Source organism: Sturnus vulgaris, chromosome 8, assembly GCF_052056855.1.
Source record: "Sturnus vulgaris isolate bStuVul1 chromosome 8, bStuVul1.hap1, whole genome shotgun sequence".
In the NCBI taxonomy this organism is placed as follows: domain Eukaryota; kingdom Metazoa; phylum Chordata; class Aves; order Passeriformes; family Sturnidae; genus Sturnus; species Sturnus vulgaris.
Window position 1 is genome coordinate 11,498,312 of NC_142250.1, and position 21,934 is coordinate 11,520,245.

At 36.0% G+C, this 21,934-nt stretch overlaps 1 protein-coding gene across 1 annotated transcript in view; it reads left to right on the forward strand.

Annotated features, from left to right (window-relative positions):
• The window catches only part of BMPR1A (bone morphogenetic protein receptor type 1A), a 70,211-nt gene extending 53,531 nt beyond the window's left edge, over positions 1–16,680 (forward strand). Inside the window, exons 4-13 of the mRNA XM_014877970.2 lie at positions 7,668–7,830; positions 9,153–9,255; positions 9,736–9,835; positions 10,641–10,740; positions 11,597–11,741; positions 12,771–12,963; positions 13,361–13,658; positions 14,146–14,321; positions 14,838–14,968; positions 15,812–16,680. Coding sequence (XP_014733456.1) covers positions 7,668–7,830; positions 9,153–9,255; positions 9,736–9,835; positions 10,641–10,740; positions 11,597–11,741; positions 12,771–12,963; positions 13,361–13,658; positions 14,146–14,321; positions 14,838–14,968; positions 15,812–15,937 — 1,535 coding nt within the window. The 3' untranslated portion in view covers positions 15,938–16,680. The remainder of the gene's footprint in view (positions 1–7,667; positions 7,831–9,152; positions 9,256–9,735; positions 9,836–10,640; positions 10,741–11,596; positions 11,742–12,770; positions 12,964–13,360; positions 13,659–14,145; positions 14,322–14,837; positions 14,969–15,811) is intronic.
• Positions 16,681–21,934: the final 5,254 nt, after the last annotated feature.

Below are 21,934 nucleotides of genomic sequence, written 5' to 3' on the forward strand. Positions count from 1 at the left end.
GAATCTGCAATATTAAATTAAAGGATATAGCAGAGCTGTCTTTTCAAAGCCCATACTTGATACATCTGTTTGGACAGAAATAGCTTGGTTTGGCATGTAGTTGAAGTCTCTAGTACATTTACAAATATTTGCAGATAGCTAAGGTAAGGTACAATACAGTGCTTAGATTGATAATAGAAATAAACTAAAGGAAATTTAATTGAGAAGTTAGGTAATAAATTTTTACTGAATGTGGTTAAGTATTAGAACAGGCTGCCTGGGGATATTGTGCAGTATTCATCCTTAGAAATAGTCAAAACTTTACTGCAATGACTGAACAACCTGGTCTAATGTAGAAGTTGGTCCTGCTTTGACCAGGTGATGGTACCAGGTGACTTCCAGAGGTCTCTTCTGCTCTAAAATACCCAGGCATAGTGTTTTGCAGTAGAGCTTGTTCTATTTGTATTCAAGCAGTTTTTCTGTTTCTGGCAGAAGAGACCAGCTTCTTCCTTTGTTCCCTTGAAGAGGCTGGGAGTAATATGTTTGTTCTTTTTGCTGAAGTCATGGTTACCCCTTTGCATTAAACAATATTTAGCATTTTAATAATAGGCAATAGCAACTGAAGGATTTTTTTCCCTCTCTAGATTCAAATACAAATAATACAAATATACAAGTCTTCTAGTGGCTTAAAGTTAAATTGCATTAACTCCTTCCATGATCATGGTGATTAATAAAAGTTCAGTAAATAACTTCTAGTAAGTAATACAGATAAATTAAGTTTAAAGACTGAAAATTATTTTTAACTTCAAAAGAAGAAATTGCCTTATCTTAGACATTTTCCTGACTTTCAAATCAATACTGAGGCAGTTCTGAAAGCCATGGAAAATGGAACTTATTGAAATGTTGTTAGTTCTTTACAAGTTACCTAAGGGCTTTTCTTCAGAAGTATGAAATATGCTTGGTTTCCAGGGGTGGTGAGGACAAAAACAGTCAAGTCTCTCTGCTTTTCCCTAGATTCAGGGGGAAGGAAAGAATTAAGATCGTAGTCATAAAGCATTTGAAATTTTTATAGGAAAGAGACAATCTAAAGTGAAAAGTTTAAACAGTTGAAAAAGTAGTTTCAACAAGGAAAATATATGCAGGATGTTAGAAAAATGCATCATAAAGCAATCGACAGAGGTGAACAAGATTCATTAGGAAGAATTGAAGAGAATTTGTGTGATTTACAGAAAGAGGAAGAAAAAGCAGAGAAAGTAGAATCCAGTGTGTGTACTTTCAGTGTCTGGCATCCAGCTTAATGGTTTGTTCTCTTGGGTTTTTTTGGAGGCTTCTTCAGAATGTTAGGAATTTCAGAGCTTACCAAGACCTGAGAGAATGATAAAAGCAAGTGTATCTGTATAGCTGCATGTATATATGCATTCCAGATTCCTTAACAGGTAACTTGAAAAAGCAAGTGGCTGCATGTGTTGATTACTGTGAAAATATTCTTACAGTAACAACAGAAACCAGAGGCAATTCCGTGACATTATTGGTGAATAGCTGCTGTTTCTAAGGTTGGTACTATGCAACAGGGGCACCCAGTGGTTACCCTTTTAGTTGTATCTTTGTAGCTTTGGGACTTCTTCACTTACTTGGAGAAATAGTCAGAAATAAGCCTGGGTTGCAGATGGTTGGATTTAATAGCAACCTCTTCAATTAAAACATTTTGTCTGTCCTCTTTTGCTGTGGAAGGCCTTTGCAGTAGCTTTAAATCTATGACTGGCTCTGCATCTTCATCCGCCTCCTTTTTCTGATTTAAGGTAAGAGGTTCTGGACTTGAGTCACACTTGTGACTGCACTAAACAGGCTTCATCTCCCCTGTAGTGCAGGGTTTTCATGCAGAGAACCAGTTTTTCTTCCAGGTGGAGTTCTTTCTTTGTTGTTGCAGTGCATTGATGAGCACATCTGATCAATATATGGAGCAGTAATAAAGTGCTTAACATCTACTTAAACATGTTCTCATGAATTCGGTGCTTCATTGGTGGAAGTCTACTTCCCATGTGTTTCAGCACACCTTTATGTATTCTTCAGAGACACCACAGAAGACTAGTATTTTAATCCTTGTAAATCCTAGTTGACTAAAAATGTATTAATACCACTTGATATGTATGAAGATATATTAAAAGTAAAATTAAAAATAATTTGTGTTAATATTAAAATGGACTTAAAGTTGCCACGGTTGGTTAGTGAACTAAATAAAAGTTGATTTTTATTTCACTGCTCTAATTGCTTTTATTCAAATACTTGATATAGATAAGGTGTATATTAAGATATATTTTAAGCCTTTATGCATTTTCTCAATTTCGAGTGAAGTAGTTAAGTGAATTTGGATGTATAAACTAATCTGAAACAAAATTCTAAAAGCTATAGAAGGAACTTAGAGCTGTCAGTAGCTGATTCATTACTTGAAAACACTTGTTCTGTTTATTGCTGATTTCCCCAATTAATAGCTGCATCTGTCTTTAAAACATGAGCAGCAACTGTGTTCTTACGAATTTGTCTGATTAAAGTTCTTCCAAGGGATTATTAAAAGTTGATCTATTTCTTTATTAGAATTTTGCTTTTAGTTTTAAGTAACTTTATTGTTTAAAAGCCCTTTAAATTAGAATGCAGTATACTCTTTAAAGAAAAATACATGAAATTTTCAAATCTCTGGCTTTTATATAGAGTGCATAAGGACAGAGCAGTTTTCAGGAGTGACTTTTGAGTAAGTGGGAGCAGAGGCTGAGGGCTGCAGGTTGGGAAGCAGAGGAGACAGGGGCTGCCTGTCTGTATTGAACATTGCTGTAGTTCCTGGGAGAGCTGGAAGGGCAGGAGAGAGGTTTGAAACCAGTAGTCTGGGAACATGCTGTGATTTTTAGGAACCAGTTCTGCTAGATGGAGCTCCCTCTAACATGCCTGGTCTTTGGAGATCACAGCCTTGATATATAAAAAAGCACTATAGGGAAAATTATGGTTAGAATGCCAAACACAGAGTTTGTAGAAGCATTTAAGATACTTTTTTGCACTCATATAATTTTTCTGATTTTTATAAAAACTATTTTGTCTTTCAGGAGCAAGTGCTAGTACTGTATTCAAGCTGTGTCAGTTGTACTAAAGTTTAATTCACATAACAGAACATGTTAAATCATTATGAAAGTTTGTGATATGCAGAAAGGTGAAATGTGCTTATTGGAATGGAGGATTTTGCAGTATCTGCATCCTAAAGCAAGAAAAAGTAATTTAGAACTACCACATAAAAATGTCGAGGTATGCCTTTTTCATAAGGAGGGCATATCTAACATAAAGAGCACTGGTACAACTTTCATCTTTGATGAAAAGAGCCCCATGTACATCAGCACCAGCAGGGAGGCAGGTGAAGGGGCTCTTCTGACAAAGATTCTTCTTACCTAAATATTAAATTTCTTGGAATTTACAAGCATGGGTCAGAGTAGCTACAAAGAAATGCCTCTAGCACTGTGTTTCTGCTAGGATAAATCCCTTTAAAGGATAATGTAGTCTGGAACAAACATGTTTTTATGGGCAACATCTATATTATGAATTCAGAAAGCTGTCATCCAGTTGACTGCTGTAGGCCATATTGGACCTTAATTTGTGGAGAAAAAGAGGATACAATTAAGTTAAAAATTGTGGGCATCATTTGGCTTTTGCATTTGTCTTCTTTCACTTACTGCTGTCTCTGCATTTCATAGAGCTGGTTTTTTATGGGTCACACAAATCTTTTCTTAGATCAGAAGACTTAATGAAATTATATCTGTGTCCTGGCATTTAGTTGCAAGCAGGTTAACTCGGGTTTTAGCGATTAGTAACACTGCAGTGTCACGCACAGTACATTTTTAAGATTTATCCATGTTAACATTCATATTTGAAACTGCTTTCAAGTAGACTTAGATTTCTAACCTAGTGAGATTTTTAATATCCTGTGCTTCTTTGAAATACATTTTATAGTCTTAAGTTATTTTCTGTGATTGGAAGAAGTAGTGCTTTGAATAATTTATATTTTTGATCAAAAGCTGGATATGATATATTGTCAGGCATTCTTCTATTTTAACAATTTGTTTTATTATTAACTTCTGAAATTTTTGTTTATTTTATTAACATAAAGTTTAATTTTAAACAGAAAACCATTTAAGTGTTGTCTTGTTTGCAACAATTGTTCACACTTGTAGAAATCTGCAATGTATGCAGTGTATGATTGGGCAGAGCAGAAGACAAAATCAGAATTTGAAGTCTCATCTTTTCTCTCATCAGTGTCTTACACTGCAATGAAGTTAGGAGAATATTCCACCATTACTCTGGTATTTCGTTGAATGTTGTAACTTTGTAATGCAGTAAAATACACATTACAGAGCAGTTTGTGTGTTTAGAAGTCTATGATGCTGTCATTCTCAAGGCTGGATGGTCAGGCTAGAAGTGATCCAGGATCTTGAACAAGCCCTCCAGTGTGTGATAGCTCATTTGTTTCTCATGTATGTTATCTTGCCCGACCAGCTCTGTGCAGTTTGCAGGTGGAGGTTAGGAAATAGTGGAAAGGATGCTTTGCTGTGCCTGAAGTCACTGGGTGCTGTGTTTCAGTGCACAATACACTGCACTTACACCTTTGAAGGTTATGTGAGATTTGTGTAGGTACATTTCTTAGCTGTACTGCAGAGTGACACCTACAAGTGTCATGGAAGAGATTAATTACATCATCAAGTAGTGTAGTGTCACAAGATCCCCTAAAAAATGATCTTCCCTTTCCTTGTCCTGCTCCCAGGGGGAAGATGCAGCAGTGTGAATGTCGAGAGCTGGAGCTCTGAGGGTGGGGACATAAACCTTGGAGCAAGATGTTCTTTAGGCCTGTGCTTAGTTCTCTCTTGTTCATTTACTCAGGGTGTGTTAACCAGGGAAAACAGCAATAAAGCATCCTGTGAGTTCAGGGCCTTAATTTGCCCTCTTAACATCTAAGGTGGATGGAAGCCAAGCCTTTCCATCCCCAGACCTAGCAGCTTTAAGATGGACACTAATCTGTCTTGAAGTGCTGAGGATGAATTGCAGTACTGCAGTAAAGGATACAGTTAGGCATCCTAGGAGGAGGAAATTGAAAACTGTTTGGAGTAATCCTAAGCATCCTCAAAATTTTCCTGTTCTCTTCCCTGGGTACTCAAACTTCTGTCTAAGAAGAGTTCTGCTTACAGTCTTAGAAAGTAAAAATGCAAGAGTGAAGTGATTATTTTCCCCCATTCCTTGTACAGTTCAGGTATTACCTGAAGGCAGGCTACTATGAAGTTTCACATTACAAAAATAATGACATTGTAACCTATTCTTGCTTTGAATAAAAATCTTTGCCTATAGAAACTGAACAAAAGACAAAGATGGCTGTTTCTTTTAGAATACAGTTTTCTGTTTGGGATTTTATATGGTATGTGCTTTTCATAAATCTTGTCATGCAATCTATCTTAATAAATGAGAGAAAATGTATTTCATGTCATTTTTTAAAAGTTTGGTATACCTGTAGTCAGGCTTCAGTGTTAGTTTACAGAGAATTATGCTTCTTTAAAAGATGCTAGACATGCACAAAAATGTTGGTCTTTCTGTTCTGAGCTAGGAGAAGCCATGCTTTAAGGATTCCTTGGATTCACCTCTAATAAACTGCATTCAGTGATCAGAGTAGGAAAATGGATGACTGAATGAAAGGCACTGATCATAAAGTACAATAAGGAGTTTTACCAAGTGCAGTGTCCCTGAAGATAAGAGAGGATTTCTGATATCAATTGTGAAAGATACCGTAGTCATTTAAAAAAATAAGACAGACAATATTTGTACATATGCAGTAGCTTTCCCTTTAAATATTAAGCAGAATTACCTGTTCTCTGAGCAGGTAAGGATCTCATAAGTCTGAATAGAAAATGTTGTGTAATGTCTCTAGCACAGTTCTAAAATTACCTTTCGGTTTATGCTGGGAAGAAATATGTAGAAAGAGTGGGAGGTAGATGGAAGAGCTGTTCCAATTGTGCAGGATTCCTCTTGGTTAAATCAGAAATACCTATAACCTACTGTTATTCTAGGATTGGATCTTGTTTCTTGTGAACTGTCTGTACAGATCAGGACTATTTAACTTGGGCATTACTGGAATACTCTATATATTACATAAAGCACTGCTCTGTGATGTCACTTTTAAGGTAGATGGTATAGTTCTCAGTATATTCTCTTAGTTGTATCCAGAAGAAGCACAGTTGCATTACTTTGCTGCATTGGACAGTGCACTAGGCGTGCTGTATTAACCAGATGAGGAAATCTGCAAGTCTGCTATTTTCAGTATAGTAGGGTCAAATTTCACAAGTATTTAATTGGCACTTGTCTGAATGACATAATGGATGTTACAGTAGAGTGATGCAGAGGGGGCTGTATTTGCACAAGGTGTTAATTAAGTTTTTCTGCATGTGTTTCAAGCAAGGTACAACAGGACACTAATATTCTCATCACTCTGCAGCTCACATTTGCTAGGTTTCACAGGAAGCCCAATAATCTGTTCCAAGAGACTGTGGGTTTCTTGGTTAGGTTTCTTTTCCTTAGAAAAACTGAGATTTTTATTATGACCTCCTTTTTTTTTTTACTAATTGAGTTTGTAAAAGCTTCTGCTGCTTCCTGACTGGCTACTGGTTTATCTTGCCATCACTCAGCCTCACACAGAACCTTGCTGTAATCTGTAGCAGGGCAGGTGATTGTTCACAGCTCTTCTATCTGTATTTGGTTCATACCTTGAGGATTTAGAGCCAAGGTGGTGGACAGAAAGAGATTTCCTGTTTGTAAAATTGTGTATGATAAAGCTGAAGGAGATGGGTAAAGATGTTCTCATCTCATATAGTAATCATATAGCATATTCCAAATGAGGCAGATAATGTTCATAATTTTTGTTCTGGATGTTCTTCACTAAGAAAACAGAGGGATGTTTTCTTCTGAATACCTACATTGACAAAAGGACTTTAATAATATGAACAAGAACAAATGATGCTTCTCTCTGCTACTATTGAGAAACTGAGGGCTACTTGGAACATGATGTAGCCCTGTTTCTATTCTGTGAAAGCTCGTTTGGATGGATGTTTGTGCCATTTACTGAAATTTAATTTGCAAACAAGATTTACTTTAGCTGTGTTTTGAAGTACTAATGCATACAGAGATCAAAAAAGCCAAGGGATTTTGGAGTTATTACTGCTCTTCCATGAGACTGTGAATCTATAAAAAATTACTTCAGAAAATTAGAAAATTGCATATTAAGTATGTTCAGTCATGCATAAAATTATTATTGTTGTGGTTATCAAGCCGTCAGCATTTTGGCTTTCTAAACGCATGAATGAGAGAAGCTTTCTTCAGAAAATTCTAACCAGTTACACCACTGCTTTCCTGCCCTACCTTGAAAAGAGAAAATATCTGTCTGTTTATATTGATTATGGTGGGAAGATTGGCTGTTAAGGTACAAAATATGTCAACTAGGTATTTCTAGAATAGAATTATTAACTCAGATTTCTACCATAATCTTGGGAGAAGAGATTGCCTTGTATACTTCAATTATTAATATAAATATTGTTGTCATGGGGGTTTTTTGACTGTAAAACTCTTGAACAGTTGTCAAAGAGATGCAAACTTTTTTTTTGTTTTTTTGTGTCCAGGTCAAAAGCTAGACAGCATGCTTCATGGTACAGGAATGAAGACAAATTCTGACCAAAAGAAACAAGCAAATGGAGTAACACTAGCTCCAGAGGACACCTTGCCTTTTCTTAAATGCTACTGCTCAGGACATTGTCCAGATGATGCTATTAACAACACATGCATGTAAGTGTTGCATTCAGGATAGAGAGGATCTTGGAAGAATATCATTTTGGGTTTTGAGAGAGCAAACCCTCTTTGGAGGCTGACCAAGGTTCTCTCAGGTGATCTGACCATAACTGATTCTGTTCTATGAGTGCTAAAACCCATGGTCATCTCTGTTTTCACCACACCTTAAAACAATTTGCAACTGGTCATTTTAAGACCAGCAACTGCTTTGAAGGACAGAGGTTTTAAGTAACCCTGTGGTATTTTATAGCTGGGTGAGTATTAAGTGGCCCAAATCTAAGCCTTCTGACATGACCACCTGTTTGCTTATTTCTTCACCTAGCAGTCAAAAAGGTAGTGTAATGTAAACAACATGGCCATTTACTAAGAGTTCTTCTTGTTACATGTTCAGTAGTTACAGACGTGGAGGAAAGGCAGGGAAAATAAAGAAAAGCTTGTGGACATGTAGAGACAGGAGGGAAGTTTTATCTTTGATAGGTATAAGAATCTTAAAAGACTCATGCACAGATTATGTGCTTGCTTAAGGTATTTTTTCTTTATATGTCCTAAAATGTCCTTGTTTTTCTTATTTCTCTCCATTTGCAATTCCATATTCAAGGCCCTTTTGTTTTCTTCCTTAAGGATTAATATACACAATTGAAAACATAATTACTTGCTCCTGTACTTTGAGTCTTCACTTTAACATAGATTTCAGTCTCTCTAAGGTGTCACTTGGCAGTTTTTGTGGAACCCAAGGAGGTAGAATAAACACTGCTGGTTTTTTTAAGGTAAACACAGGCAGTAACTTATAAACAGTGTTGAACTGAGAAAATGTTCCAGTATTTTGTCTCTCAAGCCTCTTGGTATTTACTTACTGGTTTTTATTGCCCTCTAGTGTATGCAGTCTGTATAGTCCTTACTAATTTTTGTCTGACCTAGCAACTGATAGGCCATTACGCTGATAATAAAGCTATTAGTTAAAAACACACTGTGTCTGTGTTCAGGGTACCTTATGGCATTATGCTTTCCACATCTGCATTTCTTTGAATTAATGTAAATAGATTTTTGGCAAACAAAATTATTTCTAAATTGGTTTTCCTTAGTATCTCTGTTTAGGGAATGAATGAATACTTGTGAGAAAGCATCCCTGTAGTGTTCTATTTGTGAATACTGTGTGGGTCTTTCATTCTCAAACTGGATGGTAACCACTGTATTAAAGAATTTTTTTAGAAGCTTTCATTCTAGAATTTTTAATGGGTTCATGGTCAACTAATGCTGAATATTAAATGACAGACATGCTGGTAAAGCACACATGTTTGTGTGTTTATTGTTTATTGCAGAACTAATGGGCATTGCTTTGCTATCATTGAAGAGGATGAACATGGAGAACCCACGCTTGCTTCTGGCTGCATGAAGTATGAAGGTTCAGACTTCCAGTGCAAGGTGAAAAAATTAGATTTATACCAGTGCCTTACTTTACTTCATTTTTATGCCCTTCCTTTTTTTTTATATGGCATTCTGAAGATGTTTCTAAAGCGGATACTGCTACTATGATGAGTATAAGAGAAAAACTTCTAAAGGGATTGGGTTTTTTGTCTTAAGAGTGGTATTTAGTATGTGGCTAACCGGTTTTGACTAAGCTCAAGACTTTTCCCATGTATGAAATAGCAACTTAAGTAGAAACCATCTATCTCTGTGCAATAAATAAAAAACATTCCATGAAATATAAAAAAAATGCAAGATTAAATGTAGGCACTCAGAGATTGATGATGTCTGTGTGCCACTGCAGAGTGATCTCATACATTAAATGATGTGGTTGAAGTGCCTTGTAAATAAAATAGCTTACACTTTTGTCTGTGCTACGTTGTCCTGTCTCTGTTTTAGCTTCAAAATCTAAATGTTCATTAAATTCTCCTTCAACAGGACTCTCCTAAAGCTCAGTTACGTCGAACGATTGAGTGCTGTCGTACTGATTTCTGCAATCAGGACTTGCAACCAACATTACCACCCCTTGATAGTACAGGTACACACCTCCTGTATGTTCACACTGCTGAGAAATGCTCTGTAGGTTTTGTTCTTCCTGATCAACAATAGAATATGTAATTACAATATTGCACCCATCTTATTCTTCCCTTATTAAGTAATTTTTATATGAAGATCTGTACTACATTTTCTATTTTCAATTTTCCTTTTTTGCTCCTTTCAGGTTAATCTTTTCCTCAATCAGTCACTCATGGCATTTTTATTCTTGTTCTTATTGCATTGATATCTTGACTTGTGATCTTCTGATCTGTTTTTATTCTGTTTCCATAGTCTGATCTCTTTTTAAAATGTTTTTCTTAATCTCTGCTGTGCTTTTACCATTATGAATGTGATAAAAAAAGAACCTATTCAGACCTTGTTAGCACTTCTTTATTGCAAGTTCATTCTGTTTTTTCTGTTCTTCCCAGCGAAAATAGTTTGTTTTCAAGCACTTATTCATTCCTAGGCAAGTTGTACTGCTCTAACTGTTGCTTTGCATATGCTCAGAATCTTACGGCTCTAAGTCCTTAATTTCTATTTCTAACAAACTAGCAAGACTCAACCAACTCCAAAATTTCAAGCTGAATCTTTCTTTATTTCTTTCTTTTTTTTTGGTTTTTATTTTTTTTTGGTTTTTTGTTGTCATCGAAATGAATTTATCTTTGCTTTTGTGGTACAAATACTTACTCGATACACAGTATATGAAACCATACCTTAATAAACTGTTTACAATATATGTTTAATTAATAGACTTTGGAAACTCTCTTTTTTTTTTCTTTCTATTTTTTCTTTTTTTTATCAAATAGATGGACTTTTTGATGGCAGCATTCGTTGGATGGCAGTGTTGATTTCTATGGCAGTCTGCATAATTGTCATGGTCATCTTATTTAGCTGCTTTTGTTACAAGTAAGAAAGCAATTTCTTTATCGGCAACGTGTTTAATTTTGCAAATGAGTGTAAACAGAACAGTTATTTTGCAAATGGACTCAGTTAATCATATGTTGATTAGAAACAGTTGTAGCTTAATTTCACATTTCTGTGGGTAGCAGTTTCCATCACTAGGTAGAATGAAATGTACATGGCAGAGAATTTAAGTGAATTTCATCCTTTCCTCTCGCTACAAAGTATTTAGAGTTTTGTAAGCTGCAGGTGTGCTTTTTATGCTTTTGGGTCTTCAGTCACTTTCAATAGTTCAATTTCATCTGCTTCTGAGATTTTCTGCTGTGTTTCAATACCAAGTAATTGCCCAACTGAGTTATGGCAGTTCATTCAGGTGCTTCTGTCAGCCCCAGCCCTTGCTGCAGGTGATCACTGTTCTGGCAGTTTCCAAGCCTTGTTCCAGCCTCAGCTGCTGTGGTTCAATGTTCTGTCTGTTCATTTAACCCAAAATCATCAACGTTGTGCTGGTAACTCTGGCTGAGAGCAGAGAGTATTAAAAATGCTGGGTTTCCACCTGACTGATAATGAATCAGCTGACACACCTGTGTATGCATTACAACAGCTTCTTATATTAATATTAAAGAAATATTTTAAAATATTATTAAAAAATATAAAAAATATTTAAAAGTTATGTAAGTTACATTTCAAGAAAAGAAAAAAAGTACAGTACAATTGAAAAAGTACAAAAAAGTAAAGTACAGTAAAATCTGCTGCTCTGTTTTTTCTTTTGAGAAAACATGTATGTTTAAATAGCTCCTTTCCTAGATCAGCATGTTACATATTTTAAGTGTTTTGGAGTTCTTAACTTCTGTTACTTTTGCAGGCATTACTGTAAGTCGATGGCAAAGAGGCACTGTTATAATCGTGACCTGGAACAAGATGAAGCATTTATTCCAGCTGGGGAGTCACTAAAAGACCTTATTGACCAGTCTCAGAGTTCTGGGAGTGGATCAGGACTACCACTGTTGGTAAGTCAGAAACGGAAGATTTTTCTTCACTGACTTTCTCGCTATCACATACAAGGTTTGGTTTGGATCTAATGCCCAGAACACTGCAGTTTGTTCATACAAAATGCTAATGATTTTGTATGCCCTTATGATGAAGGGTGAAGTACAAACTGAACATGTTTAAAGCCCGTTTTCACATAATTATTGAAATGAAGTGTACAGTTAGTTAGATATGTTACAAAATCTGTTGGCATCAGCAGAATTGAAAGAAAACTTAGAACCTACAGCCATTAAGATAAAAATACAAGAACTGGATAACATAAGTATCAGATTGAGTGAACTCAGAGATTTTATTTTCTTAGTATTCACTGACCATTACAATAGAAAAGTCAGAGAGGGACTTCTCACAAAGGCATGTAGAGATAGGGCAAGGGGAAATTGCTTTAAATGAGAGTTGGTTTAAATGGGATATTAGGAAGAAATTCTTCACTGAGGATGTTGAGGCACTGAAGCAGGCTGCACACAGGAGCTGTGGATGCTCCATCCGTGGCAGTGCTCAAGTTCAGTCTGGATGGGAGTTTGAGCAACCTGTTCTAGTGGAAGGTGTCCCACCCATGACAGAGGGGTTGGAAGGAGGTGAACTTTAGGGTCCTTTCCAACACAAACCATTTTGTGATAATTATTCATCATTTTGTTCATTCACCATCCTATATAATGCTTGCATAAAAATCTACCAGTGGAACAGATGACTGTTTATAAATGAGAAATAAAATGCAAGAGAGCATACCCTCCAGTTAGAAGTTGAGTTGACTTAAATCTTTTCGGGCTTTTTTATACCTTGGAGGCAGGAATAATGAGTCCAAAACTGGAATGTAAAAAAGTTTCATTGAACAAATTTTACCATGGGATCAAACTTTAAAGTAATCCAAGCTTGACAAGCAGCCTGGACAGGTACTTTTGGTTAACTGCTGTGTTTCCCTCTTCCATCTTATGTCCTCTTCTTTCTTTTTTTTTTTTTTTTTTTTTTTTTTAATTTTTTGTCTCCCTTAGGTTCAGCGCACTATTGCCAAACAAATTCAGATGGTGAGGCAAGTTGGAAAAGGACGATATGGTGAAGTGTGGATGGGCAAATGGAGGGGTGAAAAAGTGGCAGTCAAAGTGTTTTTCACCACAGAAGAAGCCAGCTGGTTCCGAGAAACAGAGATTTACCAGACTGTGCTCATGAGACATGAAAACATCCTCGGTGAGGCAGCAGAACTTTGCTGGGCTACTGGAGGGTGGGGTGAGGGAGGAGGAGGAGGAGCTCTTACTGGGGGGCTTGAGGAGTCTAAGGCAGCTTCTGTGGAATCACCAGATGGGTTATTCCCTTAATGTGTTAGTAAATGTTACTGAATAAAATGTTACTGAAAGGGTGGAATCTTGTTGCTCTTGGTTGGAAGCGTGTCTGCAGTCTGGAAGGCTGCACTGGTAACCTCATGTACAGTTAGAATCAGAGCTTCTACATGGGTAGTTTTTGTAAGAGGAACACGTATCTTCTGCTATAGTACAGGAAAATACAGCTTTAGAAATTACCACTAAATCTACTGCACAAAATTTTATGTACTTTGTATTTTTAGTAACTTGGTTTATACATTTCATAGGTTTCATAGCAGCAGATATTAAAGGCACTGGCTCCTGGACACAGCTTTACTTGATCACGGATTATCATGAAAATGGATCATTGTATGATTTTCTGAAGTGCACTACGCTGGACAACAGGGCTCTGCTCAAACTGGCCTATTCTGCTGCGTGTGGCCTGTGCCACCTGCACACAGAAATCTATGGGACACAAGGCAAGCCAGCAATAGCACACAGGGACCTGAAGAGTAAAAACATCTTGATAAAGAAAAACGGAACCTGCTGCATTGCAGACTTGGGTCTTGCAGTCAAGTTTAACAGGTAACAAATCCTCTGTCATGGGAAAACTTTCATGTCATTTTTTACCTAATGCACCAGATACCCAGCTTAAAAAGGCAGATGGAATCATTTGCTTGTGTGCTTTTGGGGTTTTTTTTCAGTTTTTTGAGTAAAATGTTGTTCTTGAATGCTGGTAGACATCATGATGAAAATAGGTTTTTAAGAAACAATGAAAATACTCTTCTTAGGAAAATAAAAGTTTTGTAGAGGAAATGGAGACTGATATTTTAATTCAAAACTAGCCTTTCATAGGAATTGCAATCATGTAAATTCTTTCATAGAAAATTTGAACAGCATATAGGCAGTTGAAACTTAATTGAATATGTGATGCTTTCATAGTATTATTAAATACTTTTATTAGTTTAAGTTCTATGGAGACAGAGAATTGTCTTTTTGGTGGTTGTGCCATACAGGATTTCATACCTTGTAACACTCTACAATTCAGTAACTTGCTAATGTTTTCATATAGTGACACAAATGAAGTTGACGTTCCCTTGAACACTAGAGTGGGAACGAAACGTTACATGGCTCCAGAAGTCCTGGATGAAAGCCTGAATAAAAACCATTTCCAGCCATACATCATGGCTGACATCTACAGTTTTGGGCTGATCATCTGGGAAATGGCTCGGCGCTGTGTCACAGGAGGTAAACTCTTAAATATCTGTATAGAACCTACCAGGCCCTTCCCTCACTCTAGCAGTGCTTCACCAGGAAATAATGTAATTAGCTTGCTGTGTCATCAGGCTTGTATTCTTTAAAAGCAGTAGTAATACTCTGACAGATATTTTTGTGACTCATCCTGGCTTTTCTTTTACTCTTCTTTTGTCTCCTTATGCATCTTCACCTGTATTCTTCTTCTATCTTATATTTCTCTGTGCTTGTTTGTATCGTGTAGTAGATTAGAAAAAGCCAAATTTAGCATTTGGTATCAAAATCAGAGGCACTACAAGGAATTATCGTAGCTCTTAAAGTTAGTAATCATAATATTGGAGCTTTTATGGTGTATTATTGTGAAATTTTCAGATTTTTACCACGGTAAAAGAGTATGACGGGTTCAACTTGGCACAAAGTTAATTTTTTGTTCCTGGCTAAGGCAATCCGAGAGTAGATATACAGATTTATTTATTTTAATTGTTCCTAATCTTTCACAATTACCTGCAGGTATTGTTGAAGAGTATCAGTTGCCATATTATGACATGGTGCCAAATGATCCATCCTACGAGGACATGAGAGAAGTGGTGTGTGTCAAACGCCTGCGCCCAGTGGTGTCCAACAGGTGGAACAGCGATGAAGTGAGTGTGCTGAGAGGAAAAGCTGCTTCCCTTGGTTCATTAATATGGGATGGCATATATTCACAGTTTTAATTGGAGCTAAATCTTAAGTTAATCTTTAATTCATTTATTAGTCTTAATGGATATATCTTATTGGTTTGTGGCATAAGGTATTTAATGAAAGATGAAGCAGTTCCTTTGTGGATTTCCTCCTTCCTTTTTTCCTTTTTTACTGTTACATCCCAGGACAATCTGTGATGTAACTAAAATACTCTAATTTATATGTGTTTTTAAAGGGCCACCGCTTGAACATAGTAAATAAGACATAATTATTTCACATAGCAAGTTAAATATGCCATATCCATTCTTCCCCAAGTCCTTGACTTCTATGAATTCCCAGTTTTCTCTTTTTCTTTTTTTTTGACTGTTGTAAGAAGTATTGTCACATCTTCATTTTCCCTGAAAGAATTCTCTATGGTTTTCCAGCCACATATGTGGAGATTTTTCTGTTTATTGCTGCCATATTTGTACCAATGTTGTAGAGTTGTACAGAGAAGTTCTGGTAATGCATCATTGAGGGACTAAATCAAAACTTCTGTTAGTTCCAGCTACTGTAATACTAGACAGTGAGGGGGTGGGATAGGAAGGATTGGCATGTGGATGTTGGGTTTGGGGTGTTTTGGGGTTTTTTTCCTTCAGTAGATCTCTTTATAATAGTTTCCTACTAACAATTTTGCAGAAAATTTGAAAGTTGTCCATTTTTGGACTTGAAAGTTCTATAATTCAATCTTAACAACAAACCAAAATTATAACTTCAGGTGTAGCAGTTGTTACAATAGTGTGCCTTTGTTTTTCCTTCTGCAGTGTTTAAGAGCAATATTGAAGTTGATGTCTGAGTGCTGGGCTCATAATCCTGCCTCAAGGCTCACTGCCTTGAGGATCAAGAAGACACTTGCCAAGATGGTGGAATCACAAGATGTAAAGATTTGACATAGGAAATTGACTTTGGAGAGCAAAGCTGGACTCCCTAGATCTTTTCACTCCGATGTGGGTGAGGAAGATAAAAATAGAGAAGAGGAAATAACTGAGATTCAGTATATTTTCTCAGCACACTTCTACAGGCTGCTAATGAAATCTTTCAGTACTTCATAGACCATGATACTGAGAGCCTCTATACACTACGTGCTACATACATGGACAGCCTTGAGAAAATACACGTTTTGTTTTGGTTTGAGCTGCATTGAGACTTCAATCATACTTAGTGAGTCTCCAGTAAAACTCTGGGTACTGAATTGAATGTTCAGATTACAGTGCTTTCTGTGAAAGCCTAACAAGCTATATGGATTCAACAGAGATGGAGAATATAAGCTCTTTTTTTTTTTTTGCCTTCTACCTGATAAAACCTAGTCAATCCATACCAAGTTTTGGTGAAACAGCCTGTAGGTTATGAATCTGTTTGTGATACTACTCAGTTTAACAGTTCTTTATGCCTTTATGTGTGTGCCAGGATTATTTTGCTGTCATTTGGAATATATAAGAAACCATTTAAATGAACAAAGTTTTATGGTCAGGGCTCTGTGCATTTTGTGGTTCCACAATCAGAGATTTGCTACAGAATCTTTTGCCATTAAGTTATCTTCAGAAATCTAATTTTTAATTTTTTTTCTGTTTTTTATTTGGTCACAAGGAGAACTACAAAAATCTGAATTGTTAATAAATTAAGGAATGCCTAACTAAATCTGTAAAGAACTTGAAACAATATCTTCTAGAGATGTAGGCTGCCTTGGTTATCTCACTTGCAGTCTAGAGAGAGCTCCATAATTGGATCCCTGAAATTTGTCATATTTTTTCACAGTGCCACATGCAACCAGCATTTTTGCCATAGAGTACTTTACATCTTGGCAGAGAGACTGATGATGATGTGTTTTGCCTTCCTGCTGTATTGGGGCTCATTGATAGGTGTCTGTCATGCTCTGAACTTCCTACAAAGACAGGGATTTGTCAGCTCTAGCAATGTGCTCTTTCATCATTTGACAAAACTAGGCAGAAGGTGAGTTTCGAAAGGCTTGAGAACAAATCTGGTTTACAGACATAAAAGAGGGAAGGCAGGAAGCTTTGGGTGCTCTCAAGATTAGAGAATGCAGTAAGGTCAAGACCAGGAGAAGTGAGTACCTGAACTGTTGAAGATAAGATCCACAGCATGCAGAAGATTTGGAGCTGGGTTGCTCTGATGTAGACACAGGAGGCCACATGTGTGGGCCACTTAGTGGAAGTGAAGATTTGAGACAAGGTAAACACTCAGTGGGTGTTGTAGGTTCTAGTTAATTTGGGGAGGAATGGCATTGAAATTAATTCATGAAGATACAGTAAGTTAGCACAATTGCAAAACTTGGTTTTATTGTGCCAACTGTTTGACCTGCACAAGAAACTGAAGTTCCCCCATTTTCATCACTGACCACACAAGCTGATTAGAAACCAGAACCCTCCATGAGATTATACTGTAAAGTAGAATTATTGATTTATAACTCCTTTGGCACTTCTACTTGGAAGTTAGAAAACAGTACCATAACTCAAGTTGAAGCTTCAAAGCATGAATCGTCTGAAGATTGAGCACACAGTATTGGAACCATTGAATCTATTTGATAATTTAAGTGCCTATAACTTTGTACTGTAAATCTTGTTCTAGATAACTTTAAAAAGGGAAGTTATTTATACAGTGTGTTTTGTGCTTTAGTGAAAATAAAAACAAAACAAGAAATACCTAGTCCTAGGTACATTTGTACAATTAGGTACATGCACACACACACACGCCATAGTTGAGATTTGAAGAAAAAAGTTAATAATACCAAAAGTGATGAAAAATGTTAAAACTTCAGATTGATTTATGCCAGATTATTTGTTGTCTTAAAATATTTACATAGAGATTGTTTTTATGTGTTTAAATTTCCCTTGAAAATACATCTGATAGAAAGCAATGTAACACAGAAGTAGTGTGATTTGTGAACAATTACAGCCTTCTAGCATGTTACCTTTTTGTTTTAATTCTGCAGTTCCCATAATGTAAATGGTCAGGCAAAAGATTGCAGTATTTTTATTTTCTATTGTGATGTACAGACTTTATTTAACAGTTCTACATATTTTATAGAAAACTAGCTATCTCGAGGGACTCTTTTTTTTTTTTTTTTGTAAATAAAGTCATTACTGTTGTTTAGTAATGCCTTTAAGTATTAATATGTATTCTGGCTGAGAAGTTCATAGGTGTGTCAACTTTAACTTATTTGAAAACAACAAGAGATATATAATACTGTGCCACAATCCTCATGATAAAGGGCTTTTAAAAAAGTTTCTCCGTCCATTGCCAAGAAATATATGATGATTTTGAAATTGTTAATCATGTCTTCGCGCATAATTTTTGCACAGGTAGTTGGAAAATTTTTGGTATAAGCCAAAAAAAGTAAGGGATAAGCTTTTTTTTTTTTCCTTCTCTAGAATTTTTATCAGTAAGAAGGAAAAAATGTTTAGGTACCCTGCTAGCTTAAACTTTCAAAGCATGGAGATCTGTCTAAATTAACCCCATCCTATGCAGAATATTGTGTCATTTCTTTTAGAATTTGCTACATTATCACTAGCTGTAAACATGAAATTTTTTTAGTTAATTTTTCCCAAGTCTTCAGGAACCCCCTTCTGGAAGGATGCATTTCAGTAATTTGCAAATTTTCACTTACTTTCTTTTCCATTGTTTAGGTATTTGCAAAGTGGCAATAGATTGGTTAGACACCTTAGGACCTAAATTGATTTACATGTTTACTTTAACGTAGAGGGAGCTGACTGCTGCAAAGATGATTTTTTGAGAGGGAAAAGATATCTTCTTTGCCTTAAACCTAATTTATCAGCACTTCATTTACTCTGTTCCTATTCAAATGTATCATGCATGTGTAGTTTTTGCTGTGCTGAACAGGAGCTTCCTTGATTCTTGATTCCTTGATAACAAAATATTAACACTAAAGGGTGTCTGTACTGATACTTAACGATTTGGGGGAAAAAATGCACTCAAAGCCAGCCTATTAATTTTTACATAACTCAACATAATTAATGCAGACTCCAGAGGTAAGTTGTTGCTTTATGCAATCCTGTAGAGTTCAGAAGCCTTGAAGGTCAGAGAGGATAATAGGATTCTTCTATTGGACTGTGATTAATCTCATTTTGGTGGTCAAAATTTTCAGCGTTTGTCATCCAAAAAGTATCCTCCAAAACGGGCAAATGTGTTTTCTTTCTTTCTTTCTTTTTTTTTTAAATACAAATATCAACTGTATGGAAAATATATTGGGGAGTATCAAGATTGTGCCTTGGAAATTCTTAAATACTCATATGGAGGGATTTTTTTTTTGTTTATTTAACGTGTTCCATGTGATTTTTAGTTGGAAATAATTTGAGTAACTTAATTCTTATTGTTACAACAACAAAAAGGAAAGGTTTTGTGTTCCTGGTTAACTTGTAAATTCCACCAGAAATGTGATGTTCCTACAGAGAAAATTAAGCTTACATTCTGGGTTTATTCTGAGATTTATTTAATATAATTTTTGCTCAAGAAATAGTTTTCCCAATATACATCACTTATTCCCAATTATTTTCTTAATTTGCCTTTTTTGAGGTTTCGAATGAAATGTAAAATTAAAATATTAAGTTACCTCCATAGTCTAGAATCAAATTTTAGATCTTGATGTAAATGACCATTTGAATGTGTTTATAAAACAAATCATTTGGATACATTTCATCTACTCTGTCTTAACTGACTGTATTTTAATGGTCTAAAAGTGTTTGAAGAGCAGAGAGATAAAGTTAAAAAAACTTTCTTTTGCTATTGCAGATATTTTTAAAGGGAAGTTACATGCTTGTTGTCTGTGAAATATTAGAATGATTATTTAGCCTTTCCTCACTCTCCTGACAGCGCCTCTGAGTTCAGTCTTTATCCTGTGCCCACAATCTTTATTCCAGGCAGGGGTGATGTGTAAAAGCAGCTGGCAGTGTTGCACAGTGCAGTGCTTTATGGAACCATGGTGCTCAGCCTTGATTGTACAGCAGAAGTAGAGGGCACATTACTTCTGGTTTTTCGACAAATCTAATGTAATTGTTGCTTTGTGATATTTTACTGTTTAATGCAATTATAGAAGCCCACATCATGTAGTGACATTTGTGCTCTGACATGACATGCCCAACATGAAATGTACTATATTGTATACAAGAAGAATAAATAACATTGTAGTTAACCTAGAGAAGATGTAAATAAACTATGAAAGAAGAGTGGAACAAGACAAATGGTCACACTCTAGTGTGTATTATATGCCAGAAGTGTGGAATACTACTTTAAAAATGTAACACACTAATGTATTTTGTACAGCATCTGCTTTAGAAGGTGCCTTATTGAGTTTACCATGAATTGCTTGTTCTGTACACAGATTATGTCCAATGTATCATTTTTAAGTAAATAACCTTATTTTAGTACACATTAGTAATGTGTTTTGTTACTATAAGATTTTGCCTTAAAAATGTAATGACTTGGAAATCATAATACTGTAACTAAATAAGTCCCTACCTTTTCATACCTCGTTTATGGTTTTTTTCCCCCACAGTCTCTGAATAAGCTGTTAATTACTGCTTTTATTGTTCAAAGATATTGAAAATTATTTGGTGCTCTCTTAAGTTCAAGCTCTTTATTCCTTGCACAAAATTTACATTCGGGTGCAACAGTAAAAAATGGTGTTTCCTTCTCCTGATTTTTATCCCTGTGTTACTGCAAGGCCAAAAGCAAGTCAAAATCAAATAATACTTTCATTTGAACATATGCAAGTTCACTACATGTTGGTTTTATCCATATGAATTTGCCTCAAGCTTATCAGGTAACAAGAGAAAAAATAAAGGGATGGGGAATTTTGTAATTGCTTTTTGTTCCCTCCGTGTACAACATTCTTTTTGTGTAATAGTATCCAAATTAAGAGATTTGAGTTTAATATGTGTATGTACTGCTTGTTGCAAAAATATGCAGGTGCTTCTGTATATCCTGCTAAATTTCCTCTGGTTTTTATGATTCAAGCAAATGAAGACCAGTCAAGGGGATATCTCACCTGTGAGTACTATAAAGTGTCAGAATTTGTTTTCTCATTGCAGAAATGTATTGGCTTCTAGTCCCCATAGACTTCACCTTTAGTTTACAAGGAGAAAGGAGTAAGATCAGTTTCTTTTCTCTTTTTGCATTTAATCAGGAATAATCTTAGATTTAAATACGTTTTTTTTACAGTAGCTAGAAAGGTTTGATATCTGAACATGGCAAAAACTGCTACCAATATATTATAATTATAAACCTTGCTTTGTTTTCCCTACAAAATCAAGTGTTAAATTCTTGCAGTATAGTTCTGGAAAGTGCAGTGGAAAGATCAGTGACGTGGTTTCCAACCTTTCTTTCCTTACACATAATACCAGGAAATTAGACTGCACAAAGATTCGGGCTCCTTAAATTAGTATCTTGGCAAAGTAAACCTTTTTCCTATGGTTGTGGCTATTGGAATGGAATGTCTTCACGGGTTGCAGTGGTCGTGGTTGGATTTAAAGCTGGGATTTCATGTTAGCGTTGCCGAAGGACAATGACAATCGTGGGGAAGTATTCGCACCTGTCCGTGTTTCCATGAGCTGCGTTTTCTCCCGGTGTTGTTTCGGGACACGGCCACACGGCGGTGCTGTGTCCTAAAGAAAGCGTTTGGAAATCACTTGGGGAGTTCGGAGATGTTAAAATGAGTTCTGCTGTCTGATATTAATAAATACCAGGTGTTCTCCTTTATCAATGAGTGAGTTTGACCACTATATAAAATATGTTACTGATGAGCTTGCATCAGTATCTAACAGGTGAAACAGCTGTATCCAGTGACGTGTAAACACCACACATGGATGTTTTGTGGGTATACCAAAAAGCAAACTGAGTAGTTAGCAAACTGA